This window comes from Callorhinus ursinus, unplaced genomic scaffold (genome assembly GCF_003265705.2).
Source record: "Callorhinus ursinus isolate GAN/ISIS: 27379988/994484 unplaced genomic scaffold, GSC_fseal_2.0 scaffold1, whole genome shotgun sequence".
Classification (NCBI taxonomy): domain Eukaryota; kingdom Metazoa; phylum Chordata; class Mammalia; order Carnivora; family Otariidae; genus Callorhinus; species Callorhinus ursinus.
This window is the reverse complement of record NW_027397063.1, coordinates 94,515,541-94,535,477: the sequence shown is the minus strand read 5'-3', so window position 1 is coordinate 94,535,477 and position 19,937 is coordinate 94,515,541. Positions and strand designations below refer to the sequence as shown.

The window sequence follows — 19,937 nt, the reverse complement described above, 5'->3', positions numbered from 1 at the left end:
ACTTTAGAGGTTCGCCTGAACCTTTAGAACAGATTCTCCTCCAAAATTCCGGGTATCAGTCCCATCTTACACTTAACCCCTCCATTCCCCATACACACACCTCTCTGAGGTCATCCTCAGCGTGCGGCCTGGAGAGGGAAGGAAGCGTGAGCTAAAGCAACAGGTTCCGCCCACAGCCTGAACTTGGAAGGGGAGCCAGCAAGGCGACTGGAGCTGGGCGGTGGAGGGAGAGGAAGTGGCCGAGGAAGGTGGAAGGGAAATGATGGTGCATGACCAATGAGCACACGTCACTTCGGGCTCCCACATGGGCTAGTGTCTGTGCGCGTGTGTGGGGGGGGGGGCGAGGTCCTTCACCCAATCACTCGGGGACTTCCGCGTGGGCTAGGATGCGCCGCGCCCGCGCTTTGGGGTACCAGGAGGCTTACGCAGGATAAGGAGCCCCGAAAAGAGGGCTTGAGACGCGCCCCGAAAATATTAGTGCGTCTAGGGGATAAAAATCCACCACCCTCCCAGGGTGCCGCCCCTGTTAATTGGCCGGGTCTGCATGCCTAACGCCCAGGGCCCCCTTCCCTCGGCCTTTTCCCGACCTTTCCAACCCCATCCCCGCCTGGCCTCCCGCCCCAGCCTGCTGCCGCGAAAACCGGGACAGCGGACTACACCGCGCCCGGCAGCCTCTGGGCATGCTCGGTGGCGGGACCGGCTCCGCCGCCGGGAGGGCGCGTCCTCCCTCCCCCAGGGCGGCGGCGGCGGCGGCGGCGCTTGCAGCGCCTGCAGCTACTGCCGCCGCGCCCCGGCCCCGCACACCTTTGGGGCGGCGAGAGCCACCCTCTCCGGCGCAAGCTGAGAGTGCCCCCCCACCCCGAGGCTTCCGGCGAGCCGAGGAGGGGCGGGTCAGGGAGGCGCGGAGGCGAGAGTGAGACCTCCGAGGTGCCTGCGGTTCCTTAGAAAGTAAATCTCAGCTAGAGAGCAGAGCCCGGCTCCCCGCCGCCGGCGGGGGCGGGGCGGGGCGGGGCGAGGCGGGGCCGGGGCGGGGGGTGGTCTCGGCGCCCGGAACGGGGTGCGAATTCAGTAGCGCCCACCCTCTTCTCGGTCCCGCCCCCAGAGAATTATAATTCTCTGGGAAAGTGATTCTCGGAGAATCCTTGGGGCGGGGTGCAGGGGCGCGCCCGGCGCAAAATGGTTACAACAAAGTCCATGCGCGCCCCAGGGACCCTCTTATGGAAAGTGTCCGCACTGATGGCTGGGCACCCCCTTTGCTAATTTGAGGGTTAGTTACTGGGAGGAAGTATGGTGAGAAGGGTGGGCTAAGGGAAGCCTCAGGCTGGTGCCGGCTCCGGTTCCCAAGCCTCCTTGGGGGGCGCACCTCCGGCCAGGCGGGCGTGGGGCACTGGGCCGGGTACACGCGGCGGGCGGCGGGCGGCCGGAGCAGGCTCGGCCCGGCAGCTCACTCTCTGCCTCTCCCCCCCCCTCCACCCAGGATTACCGAGAGGATGGGATGGATCTAGGCAGTGACGCCGGCAGCAGCAGCAGCAGCAGCCGCGCCAGTTCTCAGTCCAACTCCACCAAAGTGACCCCTTGCTCCGAGTGCAAATCCTCGTCGTCGCCGGGGGGCAGCCTGGACTTGGTGTCTGCCCTGGAAGACTATGAGGAGCCCTTCCCCGTCTACCAAAAGAAGGTGATTGATGAGTGGGCGCCGGAGGAGGACGGAGAGGAGGAGGAGGAGGAAGACGAGCGCGACGAGCGGGGGTACCGGGATGATCGCTGTCCGGCCCGGGAGCCGGGGGACGTGAGCGCCAGGACCCGCGGCGGCGGGCGCAAGGGCGCCACCACTGTCATGCCGCCTCCTGTGCCCAACGGCAACCTCCACCCGCACGACCCCCAGGACCTCAGGCACAATGGCAACGTGGTGGTGGTGGCCGGCCGGCCCAGCGGTTCTCGGGGCCCCCGCCGGGCGGTCCAGAAGCCCCAGCCGGCGCGGGGCCGACGCGGCGGCCGGGGCCCGGCGGCTGGGGTCCTCTGCCTTCAGCCCACCGACGGCGGGACGTGCGTCCCGGAGGAGCCCCCGGTGCCCCCTATGGACTGGGAGGCACTGGAGAAGCATCTGGCTGGACTGCAGTTCCGGGAGCAGGAGGTGCGGAACCAGGGCCAAGCGAGGACCAACTCCACCTCCGTAAGTTGGCCGGGGTGCGTGCCCACGCGCGCACACACGCGTACACACCCCGCGCACCGCCCGCAAGCGCCCTCCTGGCGGTCCCACCAGCCTCCGGCCCCATTCATCCTTCCCCGAGGGTGGGGGCCGGGCCTAAGAGCCTGCCTTCTGCTCCCCTGGGGTATGGTTGCTCAGTCTGGCAGCTGTGTGGGTTTGCCTGATGGGCGGAGAGGAGGGAGTGGCAGCCAGAGGGCAGCGGAAAGTCGGGTTAGTGGAACCGGCGACTCATTTTAATGGAATTACTTATGGAGACGAGGTTGTGAGTCACTTGCCTGAAAATAAATCCGGGGAGATCTTGGCACCGAGGCCAGTGCCCTGCGGGTGATATTTCAAGTCGTAATAGTTGTGGCTTTGTCGACCGTGGTGGGTCTCCCTTCGTTACCACTGATGTCTCGCCTATATATAGGCTGTCCCCGTGCCCACGCTCACAGTCGCCTGCCCACACCTCCGGTATGGCAGCAGGGTTTGTCACATCTCGCGTTTAAGAGGATGCTCCTGAATTTGAATGGGTGGCCCGCCCTCCTCTAAGACTTCGTTCCTTTCTGAAACCTGACCTATTGCTGACCTGGGGAATGGGGTGAATTGACCTGCTAGGGTGAGGGAGTGGTTGTTGCTTCTGTCGCCGCAGCCTCTCTAGTGAATCCCTCCTTGTTTTGAAAAGGAGCCACTTGCAGTTTCTTACGGAGGCTACTGCCTCAGTTCAGGAAATCCAGAGAGGGAGGGGTGCTGAAGTGGAACCGAGAGAGGGAGAGGAGGAGGGCTCCATCTATAATAAGAAGCTCTGGCAGGTTTGCACTTGTCTCAACATCTTTCTTGCCCCTGAGAGGAGAGCAAATAAATGACTTAAAAGAAAAACATGAATGTAGCTCCGCTGTTTATCACTGTTGTGAGATAAAGCAACAGTTGTAATTTGAAATCGTTAATGATGCCCCTAAATGGGGCTGAAGGGCCCCCAGCTTCACTGCGCTGCTTTCTGCGTGTAGCGGCCGTGGGGCAGTGCGGGAGAATGCTTGCGTGCAGGTGTAATTTTTCGGCTCCAGAGCCCTGGGGCTACTGGAAATTGGGTGCATGCACTTCTGACCTCAGGGGTGAGGGCAGTAACTGCGACTCACAGGGAAATTGGCACGGTTTCTATCAGACAGAGCTCTTGGCTGACAGAGCCCACTGGTTAGTGTCCCTTGAGAAACTACCTATTAAATTAACACACTCATTTTAATCCCAGCTGTTTACCATGGCCACTAGCAGATGTGGACTCTTTCCATTACAGCCACTCCTCTCTTATATCTTGCAATGGAAAACATCCCTTTCCCACTTAGTGCTTGAGAAAAATACCTGATTAAGCTCCCTGGACTTAAAACAATGACTTGAAGATAAACACATGTCATTTACTACTGCATGACATTTTTACATTCCAGGAGAACATAATGATTGGTGTACACATAAAGTTAGGATTTGATGATAACAGTGAGCTCCATTATTTAAAAGTTATGAAACAAAATGTTACTGAGCACCTGTGTGTCATGTGCTAAATGCAAGGTCTGATTCTCAGTGCTGCAGTTACATATCTGTCCATGTGAGACTGGAATTATGGTGAGGAAAGGTAAGGGTGCAGACTGACTCCCCTCTAGGAACTTAAAATTTAATAAATTACTTAACAGCATCCCTTCCCCCAACACACACACCCCCCCCACAGCCTCGTACCTATTGTGAAGACTTTATGAGTCTTTCCTTCTTGGGCAATCTTTGAAACTAAAGGTGTCACCTCACCTATTGAACAATTTGCATATTTCGGCTCCCCTCCCTCCACCCCAGTCCTTCTGCAAATGTTCCCTCTGGGAATTTCCTCCACAAGTTACACAGAGAAATTTGGAACCCATTTCTTTAAAGCAAGTATGTGTACAGAAAAAGGGGAGGGGAGAGCCTTTGAGGTTGTTTAATCAATTTTACCATTTTTTGGTTTGTTAATAACAAAATTGCTAGCCAGTGTCAGTTTAGAAGTGTTTTTCATACTATAAGTTACTGACGAAATCATCTTAGCATTTAAAAAAGAAATGAAATAAAATAGAATATACTACCGTCCATTATGGGTAGTTACAGTAAGCTTGGTTTTAAAAAAACTTTTGGTTTTATACACTGGGTCATGATGTAAAACTTATTTCTCACTGTGGGTTGTTATCATAAAAGTTGAAAAACACTGATTTAAATCCTGTTTACTCCCGCCTAGAATAAGTGGGAGAATTTATAACTATGAGGACAGAAACTTGAGAATAACAAAGGAGTCCTATAGAAGAGAAATCCTATCTGGAGGAAGTTGTTCAAATCAAATACTTTTGCTCCTCTTTAAAAAGTTGTGTACATGGGGCACCTGAGTGGCTCAGTCGGTTAAGAGTCTGCCTTGGGCTCAGGCTCAGGTCATGATCCCAGGGTCCTGGGATGGAGGCCCACATCTGGCTCCCTGCTCAGCGGGGAGTCTGCTTCTCCCTCTCCCTCTGCCACTCCGCTCCCCCTGTTTGTGTGTCCTGTCTCTCTCTTTCTCTCTCTGTCAAATACATAATCTTAAAAAAAAGTAAAAATAAAAATAAAAAGTGTATATAAATGGAATTAATACAGAGTACTGGGAGGAAGGATATAAAATGAAAAAGAGGGGTATAGTCTCCTTTACCTATGAAGAGAACCAAATAAGCTTTTCCCACCCGAGGGAAGACCTGCAGTAGGGTTTGCCTCTATTGGGAATCAAGTGGCTGGTTCCTTTCCATCATTCCAAACTTCTCAGCTCTCACAGCCCTGACCACCTTCCCCAAAGAAAAGTAAGGCACTCTGGTGTATTTTCTTAGTGCTTATCGCTACCTGACATTATCTTGTTTGGTTCCCCTTCTTTTTTGGTTTCTGTAGAATCAAGTTGTAGTGTAGAGGTCTTGCCTCTCTTTTCATTGCTGTAACCTAGTGCCTGGGATGCAGTAGTTTCTCAAATACTGAATGAATGAATGAATGAATGAATGGTTTATTAGGCCCACGTGCCCCAGACTTAAGCTAATCCCCTCATCTAACAGCTGAGAAAATTGAGGCCTATTGAAGTTAAGTGATTTGCCTAAGAGCCCACTAAGTAACCTAGGGAAAGCTTTCTTCTTACGCCAAACTAAGGTTTTTTTCTTATTTTAAGGTTAAAATCAATTTGAAGTAAAAGGGAAGGAAAGAGGCTTCCCCTTCCCTAGATTTCCTAATGACAAGTCCCCTCTTATGCTTCCTGGTAAATATTAAGGACCTAAGTAAATTAGGAAATAATCAAAATCCCATTATTTCAGAGTCTCTTCTCACAGGCCTGGTTTAGTTTTGGTTCGTTTTAATAGAATAATGACTGCAGCAAGATCTCAAAAGGAAGGATGAGATGTCAAAATTGTGTTGACCATCAGCCATTCCTAATCTAGGGGAAATTTAGAGGCAAATTAAAAAAACATACAACATTTAGGTGGGATTTAAAACCTAGGGCTTAGGATTTTTTTTTTTTTTTTTTTTTTTTTGTGAAAGGCTTTAAGCAGCTAATTTCTCCCTTAGTGTCAGCTGAAGAGGATGGGGCTTGGATGGTGCCGGAACTGTCTTTGGGGTCAGGGCTCTGAGGTGCCAGAGGAAGTCCCGAAGGAAACACTTTGGTGACCTTCCATCCTGCTATCCTGCTAGACAAATTTGCCTGCCCTCAGGTGGCCCAACCTCCTTGATGGAGCAACCCCCCCTCACCTTGATGTCGGAGTCTTGAGGGCAGCAAGGTCTCTTTTTTCTACTGCCTTATCCCCAGTAGCTCCCTCCTGCTTGGCACAAATGCCTGACACACACACATGGGGAGGGGGAGCCGTTCACCCAACAACCAGAACTGCTCCCAGAAGGGCCCCCTCCAGCTGGCCAGCCCCTGGGCCTCTGGTAGCCACCTGTTTCTCACAGGCCCGCCCTGGGCCTGCATCAGCATCAAAGGCCCCACACAGTTAAGGAGTAAAGAAAGATACTGGGGACTGGTTTGGTGCTTTTGATGTCAGATCTAGAACCAGCTGTGGCAAGTTTAAGGGAGACCTGCTCCCCGATATTCATATTCACCCTGAATTCTCATTTTCCTACCTACTATGACTGGTAAACTGGCTTGGGCAATCGGAGGGAAACCCCGGTTTCCCTCTTCTCAGCACAGACCCAAGCAGTCCACTTTCTTTTCTTCTGCTTCTCCTGGATCTTACTTTGTCTCCAGATCACTCTTCTACCTACTCAAGGGCTCCCCTCCGCACAGCAGGTGGAGTGACCGTGCCCATTGTCTCAAGGTACTCCTCTTCCTGAATGGACTATTATTCCACCTCTTTTTCTCGGTCGTCTTTCTGTGAGGTTTTCTGTCCTCAGTGTCTGTGGTCCTCCAAGTTGAGCCTGTTCTGTCTCTGGAAACTCACCCTCTTCTTTCTCCCTCTCTTCCCACTTCTGATTCTTTTTTTAAAAAAATTAACTGTTGAGGTAAGGTAGACAGTCCACCGCACACATTTGAAGTGTGCAATCTGGTCGGTTTTGATAAATGTGTACGCTTGTGAAACCAACACCAAAATTGAGATCATGAACATATCTCTCACCCCAAAAAGTATCCACGTGCCCCTTTGCAATCTCCCCATCCTGTCCCTTGGCCACCACTGGTCTTATTTCTATCACTGTAGGTTAGCTTGTTTTTTTCTAAAATGAACGTAAGTAGAATCATATAATATGTACTCAGTTTTTGTCTGGCTTCTTTTACTCAGCATGTAATTATTTTGTGACGCATCTATGTTATTGTGTAGAGCAATGTTATTGTGTAGAGCAATAGCTCATTACTTTCTGTTGCTAGGTAGTGTTTCATTTTATGGAGATACCCTATTTCCCTGTTGATGGACATTTGAGTTGTTTCTAGTTTCTATTACTAATGAAAGTGCTGTGAACATTCATTTGTAGGAACATATTCTTTCATTTCTCTTGGGTAAATTACCTAGGAGTAGAAGGGTTGAATCATGTGGTAGGCAACTTTGGGGGTTACCTGTTTTCCAAAGAAGCTGCACCCTTTTATGCTTCTCTCACCACGATTATTCATGTACTCACTGTAACCTTGGCTTCCTCTCCCACTGTTTGCTCTGTTCCATCTCTGTCTTTGGGGACTTGCAAAATATCTCTCTTCAGGTGACTGGGGTGATTGCTTCCCTCTCTCTTAAAACAGTGAGAGAGCACCAGGATCCCATCTTCCATCCAACCAGAGTCATTACACCCATTGTTCAAAAATACCCATTTTTAAATTAGAGAAGAGTTCTACTTGTAGACCCAACACATTTTAATTATGGTTTTGTTATTTTTAGTGCCTGTCACAGGTGCATTTCCTCTTTTAATGAGAAGATAAGAATAATGTTAATCGATAAGATTCATTGACAGCAAATTCTCCTGATGAAGTTTTTTCCTAAGTACTTGAAAATAATTTTTCTTTTCATTTGTTTGTACTATTGACCAGTAGCAAACTTTAAATTGCCTATATTTCTTCCTAGAATGGTAGTAATCACAGGTTGTTTTCAATGTATTATTCTGTAAGCCTTCTAGCCCAGGTCCTCCTTCCCCGTCAATGATCAGCTGAAGTAGCTGGAATGGCTGAAGTAGCTTGTTTCTGTAGTTACTTGGGCTATGTTTAAATTATATGAATTCCCATTTTTATAGACTGAATTAAGATGTCTTTATTACTCCTACAAAATATTGTAAAATCTGTAAGTTTAATAAGTCAGGTGCTTTGGCAGCCTGGGGCACAGCAGTGAAAATATTCTGTGTGGTGTGCAACTATCTCTTACTCCTGCTGGAGAGCGCTACATGACATTGTTAAATCTTTTTTTTTTTTTTTAAATCATACCCAGAAACTACCAGGACTTAATGTACTCTGTGCTTCAACCTTTTACTTTGAAATGTTTCGTGCCATCATTGCCTGTTTTTCTAATTGATGTTGATATTTGTTTACGAGCTGCAAAGGCTGTTCTATCCATTAGCGTGTACTTGAGACTTTAAAGAAATATATGGTTGGGTTACAAAAACATTAGGTTGCAGGTGAACTACACGTTCTGGGGCTGTGTGTGTATTTAAACTACCATCACATGGTTCCTCCTATAGCGGAACATTTGAAAGTGTTGTGGTTGGACGAAAGGAGATCTTTGCCCACCGATTGGTTTGCACATAGGGTCCTTTAAAACGTCTTAAGGAAAATTTTCAGGGTGCGTATCTGAAAAACAGATGTAGACATTCTCATCACACGTTCGTGGAGCTCTTTGAACATCTCACCGCTGACATCCTCTCACCATCCTCCATCTTTTTCCAGCTCTGCCACACTTTCAACTCCAGATCCTTTGCCTGGCATTCCTTGTTACTTCACTCAGGAAGGCCCAGCATGAGCCCTTTGCTTCGGAGCAGGTCCAGATGCTGCTGTCCACCGAACTGCCTGGCACTTGCTTCTCCGTGGCCTGCTCTGACTCAGGGCCTCCCCTCTTTGGGAAACTGTACCTGATCATCTCGCTCTTCTGAACTTTTTATTCCACTTGTGTACTACTTCCGCATACTTAGGTTTTGAAAAAAAAAACTTTCTGGTTTTAAGTGTTTTCACGTTATCACATTCCATCCTTATGACACCTAAAATGTGCACAAGGCAGTACTTGTATCCATTTTAAAGATGATAATACTGAGGCCCAGCAAGATTTAGGGATTTACCTGAAGTCTCAGACCCGACAAAACTCAGACCAGACCTGTCAATTTCTGACTCTGCTTCCAGGCTCTTTCAGTGATATGTCAATTGATATTCTCAATTATCTTTTCATGGGTATGTGTGTTCCCTACCCAAGTGCTAGTAATCATAATTCCAGGTCCATGTCTAAACTCTGTGACATTACATTTGCACTTAAGAGTAGAAATTTGTTTTTACTCCTAGACCTTTACCGCTGAAGACATGAATGGTCTTGTTTTCTTACTTTTGAAATTCAGTCCCAAGTATTTTAACAAAAAGGGCTTTTGCAAATGCTTTTCTTAACCACTTTTGGCTCCTTGAGCTGTTAGAGAGGACAGATGATGTTTTATACTGTCAGTGACCAGAAGATTATTTTGCATACAACTTCTGTGGAAATTTGTGTCAATTATGAAATTAAACTTTATTTAAATAGAAAAGTAATAGGATTTTGAAAATAGAAAGGATCCGAGAGGTCATCTCATCAAACCCTCATCTTTTTCAAGGGCAGAAATAGATCTATGGAGATTAAATATCTTCACTCAACTTCCCCCAACGTCCTCAGCCCAGGCCTGTCCCAGTCTGGAAGTAGATTCTACTTTTTAGCACTTGATCGGAAGTTTTCATTTTATTGTTTGTTTCTCTTTTTCTTCTGTTAAACCAGCATTTTCAGACAATTACAAAATTGCTTTCTTCCATGCAGACTTCAGCTCATCACTGTGTGTATTCCTATCAACAAAACAGTGCTCTCCCTGGGTCAACGATATTTTCCGTCATTGTTCCTTTTCCTGTCTGTCCAGCCTCCTTTCCACCACTGGGCCACACAGTTCTTCCCTCTTGTGGGGCCAGAGGATGACTGGCCCTTGACAACTCTGCAAGGAGCCGCCTGAGTTCTGGGAGGCAGAGAGGGGAGCAGTGAGGGTTGGGTTCACCCTTCCGCAGGTCACTTCTATAGACAAAGTCCTTCCGTGATCTGTCAGGCTGTGAGGTCGAGCCTGAGCTCAGAAAGACATGCGAGAGAAGATTGTGCAGCTCACCCACATGCAAGTAGAGCTTTAAGTGAATAGTTGATTGTAAGCCTCCCAAAGGGGAAATTAACAAGAAAAAATGAGAAAGAAAAGTATTTGTAGAGTTCAGTAGCAGCCCATGAAATAGTCTCCACTAGGACATCAGGCTTCGTCAGAATGTGGGTGAGAACAAGGAACAGAAAAGTGGACATCAGGAAAGGGAGATGTGTTTGGGTTTTTATGTTCCCCATATGATGTTTCTTAGTTTCCCATTTAAATGTGTAGAACTGAGCCATCACTAATTCTTCTTGTCAAGGCCAGGAAACTCAAAATAACCGTTCTCCTTCACTTAGCCAAGCCTCATCAAATCTGTAAGAGCCCGCATTGTTTCAGATGCTCTTGGTTTGTTTCTTTGCTTTGTTTTGTTTTTGGCTACCACTTCACTTTTGTGATGTTCTTTTCCTTATATATCTGTTAAATTATTATGTCAAGCATGTTCTATCACCAGTCTTTGTCATTTGTCTTTCTCTGTTTCCATTCCTGCACATACTTAACCTCATCTTATTGTCCCCACCTGATCTATTTTTCAATGTGTGTGTCATTTTGGGTTATTCCCATTTTTCCCTACTTTGGTGGTATTTTCTCCAGAAAGTTTATATAACCCGAAAGATGATGGTTTAGGCCATGAAATACTCAGGTGATAGGAATGAACTCAACCAGTGTTGGTTCAGCTCCAGGTTGATGGTTTTTTAAAAGTACTTTTAAAATATTTTTGAGTTACCTGTAATTCATGTGAAGTTACAGCAAAGCTTACTGGAAGCAAAAGAGTTAACCAGTTTTCTTCCATCTAGTTTTGTTTATCAGATTTCTTAAAATTGCCACTTATATCTGTACATTCTACTGATACCCTTTGAATCTCCACCCAAATATTTTATATTTATTTGTAATTGAATGACCTTTTTTGGTATATCCATCATCAACAATATCATGTTCATCTTTGTTCTTCTTTTATTTCCTTCCATTTCTCAAAGTTACTCCTTGGCATTTATGTTCTTGAAAGTGATTGTGGATCTTTCTTCCTTGGGATCTTAGTATAGTATATATATATTTTTAAAAAGCTTCAATTTTTATGGATTACAAGAAGCCGTGCATTAGTCAGCAGCTGATTTCTGCAAATATATCAATTCAGGAGGGTTTTATCACCCATGTCCTAAAAGAGATGATTGATCCTTCAAAACTCTTTCTTGTAGAAATGAATGTCTGAGTTATCCAGAGTTGGTTTTTGTTTTTGTTTTTGTTTTTGTTTTTTTACAAAAAGCATCTAGCAAGAAACTGTGTGGTTTGGGCTTTTCTAGGTGCTGCTGCACTTGCCCAAGCAGATGAGGCAGGTTTTTAGGGTGCTTGGAAAAGGGCAGAGAGCAGAGTGCAATCTCTGTAGCCTCACAGCCAGGCCTCTGGGCAGCAGATCTCCCGTCAGGACCTCCCTGAGTCTGGGTAAGCTCATCTGGCACGGTGTTGCCCCCTCAGTGGTGCATACCCGTTGCAACCTCCCCTAGGGTCCCCCCACTGTGATCCTCAGCCTGCCTCTCTTTCCTCTTTCATTCGTGTGCAGGTCCCCTGTCTGTAGAGTACCAATTCAAAGTCTTTATGAAAATGGTTCATCCAGTTCTGGGCACCTCTGATGACCAGGGCCCCTGGCCAGGTGTCCTCATGGACCAGCTGGTGATGAGGAGACAAGGATGGGCACTCTTCCGGGCCTGCTAGCTATGGCCAGGGGCCCCTCAGTCACAAATACGTCGTAGGCATGTTCAGAACAAAACCACAGGTAAGTCATGGCAACTACTAAACTAATGTCATTTGTTTCTGCTTCCTTCTGGGTTTGCCATATATGGAAAGAATTTTGCTGTCTAAAAAGGTTTAAAGGGAATGAGGTAATTTCCTTATAATGCCTAAGATCTCCAGCAGTGTTGTAAATTTAGATTTGAGGTTAGAGCTTTAAAAAATAAAAACAGAACCAAAAAAGCTGCTATGTTATGAATTGCTGGGGCATTTTGAGTGTCAAGTCCAGTAGCACAATAGCTGGTACCCTCCTTTTCTCCATGCAAAGAAAAAGTAGCGTGAAACTTATTTCTAAAATAAGAAGGGTCTGGACCTGTGGGAACCTGCACAGTGTCTCCTTAGAAGAGAACTTAAAGGCTAATCTCAACTCCTATAAAAATAACATGTTTTCAAATAGTTTCAAAACCAATTTAGCCTTCTGTTTTTCTCCTCATGGCACCAGTAGCTAAAAATTATACCACTTACGAGAACTGCAGACAATTTTTTTTTCTTTGTGAAATCTTACATAATTTTTGGTCCATTTGACCTGGTCTGACATTTTATTATGAGCAACTGCATCTTAAGTGCTCTGTCCTTTTTATTTCCACTCTAAAATTGGTAAGGAGTAAGAGAGAAGACCACTGGGATCTTATTTTTGAATACTTAAATTATGTAACTAGTGATCTCCTGTTAGAGTTGTTGCTCAGCCTATGGTGGCCCCACACAATCAGACCCAAATAGCCCTTAAAGTCAGATCTTGTTCTAGAAGAAAAACTTGAGGTAGCAGTGGTTTTAAAACTTCTTGAATACCTGCTCTACTACAGTATGGTGGTTTCAATATTAGATTTATGTTTCTTGTGTTTCATGCAGAAACACTCAACAAAGCCAATGTATAACTGTTGTGTGAGCACTAACTTATAAGTAAGACCCCCTACAGAATATTCCAGTGTGCTGGCAGCCTAATTAGAACTCCGTTTTCCTAATAAGCAATTACACTGGGAATCCAAATATTAGAGCTGGGAGGGATTCCATAGTAAGGATGGAAAACCCAGGTGCTTCCAGAGCCGTGCAGGTAACTCACGAGGGCAGTGCGTCGGGGGAAGCAGGACCGTGGTGAACTGGATGGCATGTTCCAGACATAAAGTGGCAGCTGTTCTAACATACTGACGGACTTGTTGCCATGCCAGAATATAGTCAACGTTCTGATATATCAGGAGAAGCCTGAGACCAAGCTTTTATGAAAAATATCTTGAATATGAAACTTTGACAAGTAACTGAAAAAAAAAAGCCACATAATTTTGTAGGGCTAACAAGCATATAAGTTCTTCAGAATATGGTCTTTGGGCTACCAGCTTCCCATCCCATACCAAACCCAATCTTTCTTTACAAATGAGAGCCCTGAGGCCCAGAGAGGTTCAATAACGTTTCCTGAAGTGGGGGTGGGGGGGGTTTGCTGAGAGGTCTGGTGAGATACTAGAAATGAGAGATGCTAGGGAAGAAAACTCATGAAGCAATGTTCTGATTTACTGACACCAGAGTAGCTTCCTCTACCCCTTTCAGGGCTTAAAATAATTTGAAACAATAACATCGGGGGCGTGGGGGGAGAGATAACAGCATACACCTTATTCTGTTTTACCTAATTTTTATACACATCCCATTACTTAGAATTTACTTTTCTCTTTCATCTTCAAAGCAGTTCAAAAACTGATTTTTTATTTGGAGTCAGGGAAGTGTATTGTGATTTATTTTTCATTACTTATGATTAATGAAAAGGGAGAAATTCTTTAAGAAAAAGTTACCTTAAACAATCACACACACACACACACACACACACACACACACACACACACACACACACACAGGATATGTGGTCTCAGTTCTTTTATCTGCTGGAAATTCGTCTGAGACCATTTAATTCAAGGGGTGGCAGTAGGGGTGAGTTTTGATAAAATTTCTTGTTATTATATGGAATCTAATGAAACTTCAAGATTGCTGAATCATATTTAGATTTTATTTAACTCCAGCTGTTACTACATAATATACTGTTGGAAGCATAGAGGTTGCGAAGTTTTGGGGTTTTTTTTCCTCTTTAGAACCACTGGCTCCAAGTACAAAGTCAACACAGATTTCAAGCAAATGAGACAAGTTTGGGGTCTTGATTCACTTTCCTTTAGAAAAATAGAAAACACTGTTCATTTTGCTTTTTAGACATGACTTTTTACTTTGGAATAACTTTAGATTTACAGAAAAGTTACAAAGATAGTCCAGGAAGTTCATGAATATCCTTCACCAGCTCTTCCTGATGTTAACATCTCATATAACCACAGCACATTTGTCAAAACTAAGAAATGAACATGGACACAGTATTATTACCTGCACTCCTGGCTTTATTTGGATTTATATTAGATTTTACAATTAAAATCTAGTCAACAAAGGTAATGAGTAATATATCCTTGTCGGCTTGAAAGAGGGGAGAGCTACGTCCCTCCATAGTCTCCCTTACCTCCCCACAGTCATCCCAAGGGAACCTGAAACCAAAGCAAATATTCCACTGTGTGTTTGCTTGTAAGTGTGTTTTGAAGACCCTTCTCCTAGCCCCTCTGCCAACCAGGTTGCCTTCCTCTGTCCCTCCTCGGTGGAAACTCTGCAGCTGCCCTGTGGGGAAAGCGTGTGCAATGAAGAAGAGCAGGGCAGGTAGAAAGAGAAGCATATGCAGACCTGTAGAGGGCACAGCTTCTCTAACCAGGAGGGTGGATGTGGGGAGCTGTGTCCGGAGTTCCCGAGGATAGCATAAATTACATACTTGCCCATGGGCTCTTTTCTGTGGGCTATAAATGGCCACAAATTTTCACTGTCCTTGGGAATGTTATTTGGCTCACCAACATCCAGAGCTTTTGTTTGTTTGTTTGCTTGCTTACTTGCTTGTTTTTAGGAAACAGCTTTTCAGCTTGGGAGTATACTTCTTTTTTTTTTTTTTAATTTTTTTTTTTTTAGATTTTATTTATTTATTTGACAGAGAGAGAGAGACAGCAAGAGAGGGAATACAAGCCGAGGGAGAAGCAGGCTTCCCGCAGAGCAGGGAGCCCGACGTGGGACTCGATCCCAGGACTCCAGGATCATGACCTGAGCCGAAGGCAGTCGCTTAACCAACTGAGCCACCCAGGTGCCCCGGGAGTATACTTCTTTAAAGTTAAGCTTCCGGTGGAATTGTGAAGGCTCTGTGACTGGCATGAAAGTTCAGGCAGAAGGGAGTAAGTTTACAGTTGACTAAAGAGTGACTTAGGGGTGAATGTCACTGAAGATGTGAAATGAGTAATAAGTCGTGGGAACACATGTGGGAGATTTCACAGATTAGAAATAATGAGGAAGTGGGCTTGAGACTCTTACAGGCGTGGAAAAAGAAAGGAGACTGACCTGTCAGGATGTTCAGTATTTGTTGACCGAATCATCCGAATTTTAAAAACTAAGCTACTGATGGGCACCAGACAGAGTTTTGTCAGCAGCAGGATGTCCCCGTGACTCAGTGATTTCCCATGAAGAGGGTTTCCTGGTTAGTCATTCCCTGCCTCTGGTGGCCTGGCTCGGCTGACAGGATCAGTGATTGCCTCTTAGGCTTGTTTAAATTTCCCAGAATTCTTTTACTAATTACATGTTCAATGTATTGCGGATTATGATACTACTCAGTAAACGTTTCTTTCAGCGAAACCCATAAAGTCACATGGGAAACTGCATTCTAGACCAGAATGTTTTGCATAAATGCTTCAAATTTATATACTCTTGAAATTCTTTAGATGCTGTGCTGGAGGAGAGGATATTTTGGCATCAACCAACCTCTGTATTCTTAGGCTCTTCCTCCCATGGTGGATGTTCTTGGGCTTTGCACCCCCCATGAGTTACCCTTCCTAAGAGCGCCCAGCTTCCTTTTAGGGAGTTACCCATTCCCTGCTGTGTATGATTTTCGTGGGAGGGTAATTGCAAGTGGCTGACTCATGTTCTGGAACCTCAGCCCCAGATTCTCCCTCCCCTGGCTCTGCTTCCTTGGGACTAGGGGTCTAGAGCACTCACTGCAAGGCCCTCAGGTCAGCTGGAGGCCCTCATAGTGGTGCTGGCTGCCAAGGTCTTCCCATGAGGGACCATGGCCTGCTTCTGCTTCCCGACCTGCCCTGCCTCCCTGGCTTTCTCTGTGCTGCCCCAGTGTCTACCTCCTCCTCCTGTTGAATCTGTGAGTTTAGGTCAGCTGATGTGGGTTTTATTGCTTTCAAATCAGGAACCCTAACTGATGATAGCCGTCTCTTGACTTATGAATCCAGTTCATATATCTGTAGGCCCAATATCACTAAATAGAATAATATTTTTCAGTCTCTCACAGAATCATTCAATATCAAAGGTGGAATGGAACTTAGAGCTCATCTGGCCCAGTCCGCTTCATTTTACAGATGAGGAAATAGGCACACAGAGCAGGAGAGACTTTGGAGGTGTCATAAACAGAACATTGACATCCCGCTTGGATGTCGTAGGCTCATCTGCCCAGGGCATCTTGTCCACACACCCTCATTCTACTCCTGTGACTCATGGGTTGACTGGGCAGATCTAAGGGAGACATCAGGATCAAAGCTAACTGGACCACATGGGGTTCAACCTATGGCTGGTGATGCTAATACCAAGATTCAAACATGGGGCTGAAACGTCAGCAGGCATTACCCCAGTATACTCTGATGCCAGTCCAGATGTGTTCTTGTGATGCAGCTGAGACTTTGTATAAGGAGGGTAGTTATCAGCAGGCTCTGGAATCAGACAGACCTGGCCCAGAATAGTAGTCGTGGCCTCCTTATAATTATTGGGATAAAAACAACTAGTACCGTGGTATAAATCTATAAATTTTTAATGTGAATTTAAGAATGTCTTCTAACCATTCTTTATTTTCTAGAAACTATGCTCTTGTGTGATCTAAGGGTAGCAAGTCTCTGAATTTTGAAGGAGTAAGCTTTCTGAGTTCATTTTGGAATAAAAGCTGAATTTTAAAATTGCTTACATGAAGCTTTTCAGCAAAGCGCAGTCCACACGATGATGTCTGCCAGGTCTCTCCTTAAGATAGGCCACTGTTTTTCTCCGTGGCCTATTCAGTCAGTTAAGACATACTGAGTGCCTCCTATGTGTTAGGTATAGAGAGTAAGGTTGAGCAGAGGCTCACATGGAGCAGTCACGTCACGGGGCTTCTTGCCCTCCTGGAGCTTGCAGCCCAGTGGGGGAGGCTGACCCGAATCCCATAAACACACCAACGTGCCTCGTGCTGTCGAAGAGGGTGACGCTGCTGTGAGAACAGGAGAGACATGTGTCAAACCTGTTTTAATGATAATAACAACAGCTAATACTTACTGAGTGCCAACTATGGGCAGGTAGTGAGCTGGCTGCTTTTCATTTATTGTGCCTAATGCTCACAGTGAGGCGAGGTGGATGCTGTTACTCCCATTTCACAGACAAGGAAACTGAGGCTTCTGGCAGGATCACAGAGCTAGCGCAGGTGTCACTGGCTCCAAGGGCCATGTGCTTTCCATTTTCAACTAGTAAAACTGCTGCACCAGGTACTTGGGATTTAGCCTCTCTGACATTCATTGCGTAATAACTGCTTGTCTTTGCTAATGGCGGCAGTCACATCCGAACAGATGTAATCTCTGGATATACAGCATCTGCTTGTACCCACATGCTGCTATTTGAGAATTCTTCATAAATGGAAACTTTTTTTAATTAATTAATTAAAAGTTCATTCAAGGGGCGCCTGGGTGGTTCAGTTGCTTAAGCATCCGACTTTTGATTTCAGCTCAGGTCATGATCTTGGGGTCGTGGGATTGAGCCCTGTGCTGGGCTCTGCACTCAGCGTGGAATCTGCTTGTCCCTCTCTGTCTACTCCTCCCCGCACTTGCACGCTCTCTCTCTCTCTCAAATGAATAAATAAAATCTTTTAAAAAAATAAATCATTCAACATAAATGCATGGCTTTATGTTTCTTCCCTTGGCTTTGAAGGTCCCCACCAATATCCCTATGCTTATTCCCATAAATCTGGCTAAGTCCACTAAGACAGTCAAAAACTTGCCCTATGTGTTGGTTTGAAGGAATCATAATGATCCTCTGGTTGAGTGGAGGTTCAGACAGATAAAACGGTGCATTCCTGCTCTCTTAACACCCAATCCTGAGCTAGCTGCTCCTCATAAATTGTTTTACCTATAGAATGGGACTGTGGGTCACTAGGTTATAGGTGGCTGTAAACAGTGGGGCATGCCTGAGTCCTTGCCATGTGTTGGGCAGCACAGCCAGAGAACTTTCCTTGCAGAAGGCCTGGGACCACATTCAGCATAGCGTCACCTGTGGCAGTCTAGCAAAAGAAATGGCCGTCTGAAGGCCCAGGGAGGGAGAGAAGGTCAGGTAGGCTGAAGTAGAGGGGGCTCAGGCTACAGCAGAACCCAGTGCTTCCTGTGACTTTTTTCTTGCCCATTCAGGTACTTAGTCACTTAACAGCCATTTATATTCAGTAGCTGCATGTTGCTGGACACTAAGGGAGATGAGAGGGCCATGAGCTCTGTCCAAGTGGCATATTTATTTTGGCGAGGGAGATGGACATTAAACAACTTCCTCAGGTGGTTATTTAATATCCGAGGTAAGGGCCATGAAGGGAGGTCCGGGAATCTGGAAGCCTCTGGCTCGGCCACCTGCAGAGGCAGCTGCAGGAGGACAACTGACCCAAGACCTGGAGAGAAAGGAACCCAGTGCAGGGTGGGATGGCCAGAGTCACCCTAGGGAGCCACATGGGGCGGGGGGGGAGGGGGTAAGGGGGTGAGGAGGGAAAAAACAAGGGCACAGGGAAGAAGTTTGGAAAGGTTTGTGGAACTCAAGTCAGGACTAGCCTGAGGAAAATTACTCTCTTTCCTAACAAACATAGCCTAGGCATCTGAGTCTGCACCTCATTTATGGAACTTTCCACCTCTACTCCTAAAAGCCATCTTTTATACAATAAAATAACCGTGTAATTTTCCTGTAGTAAATTTAAAATATTTTTTATGCTGCAAAGAGTTTAATGATAGACACAATGCTTGAAATGCCATTTCCTTGTACCCAGAGAACTGGGGTACTGTGGAGAATGGAGCCTTTTAGGGAATAAGTGAGAAGAAGCTATTTGAATTCAGTAGTAAATTAATGTTAAACTTCTCAGGCTCCAGGAAGTTCTTGAGTGTTTTGGTTTAAAGGGGTTGGCATATCTGTGGAGTTTTCTTATCAGGTCTCCTGGATGCTGTGGGCTGGGAATATGTTAAAATGGAGTCCCAGCGTTTCTCCTGATGAGCTACTTGTGATTTACCTGAAGCTTTAGGCACACTGACCTGAGACTGGGCAGAGATGTTGAAATGCTAGATGCTGACAGGATTGGGGGCAGAGAGCCGTTCTAATGTCAGCCACGTGAGCACCCAGTCCTGGAACTTCCTCCCAGAAGCCTCCAGTGCTCTGCAGGCAGGGGCAGGAAAGTTAGGGAAACCCCTCCTTTCCTCCATCCATCAGCGCAGGACCAATGAAATGTAGGAGCTGACGTAAAGCCGAATTCTCTCGTCTACCCACCCACAATGAAAACCTGTTGAATGTCAAATACAGTTTGCAACTTGGAAGTGAAATGTTTCCTGCCACAGGTCATCCAGTAGAGCAAGTCCACACCTGTTCATCTGGTCGATGGTTAGTAGAAGGAATGAAAGAACTGTGTGCCTTTGAGCTAAGGCATTTTAAATACTTAATACCCTGATTCACCTTCACTGCCGGTTTCCTTTTATCTTGACACTGTAAGTAATGCATGAGCCTTACCCTATGGAACATGGCAGATCTTGTTTAAATGGTAAAAACGTCTGCAACTCAGGTGATCAGCTTGTTAGAAGAGCCATTTGCTACACAAGAAACATGAAATGTTTTTGTCTGGTTGGAGCCTAAGGACTCCCTGTAACGTGGGTGGTGCCCATTTTCTTTAACCATTGGCTTCTGTTCCTTTAGTTATTCCTTTAAAATAGCATCATGCTGGGTCTAAGAAAATCATTTACAAATCTCTATCAAAAAACAAAACTGGGCAGGTTTTAACATTAAGTAAAAGTCAAAAGGAACCTGAATTTTCTCCTTGGCATGGTTGCTTTGCTTTGTAACC

At 45.9% G+C, this 19,937-nt stretch overlaps 1 protein-coding gene across 4 annotated transcripts in view; it reads left to right on the top strand.

Moving 5' to 3' along the window:
• SCHIP1 (schwannomin interacting protein 1) overlaps window positions 1-19,937 on the top strand; it is a 531,518-nt gene that overhangs the window by 411,409 nt on the left and 100,172 nt on the right. For 2 of the 4 annotated variants that reach the window (XM_073897989.1, XM_073897987.1), the window contains exon 2: window positions 1,478-2,170. In XM_073897989.1, the coding sequence (XP_073754090.1) occupies window positions 1,478-2,170 (693 nt within the window). Of the gene's footprint in view, window positions 1-840; window positions 949-1,073; window positions 1,268-1,477; window positions 2,171-19,937 lie in introns of those variants that run through there. The other 2 variants (XM_073897985.1, XM_073897984.1) reach the window with 2 other exon arrangements.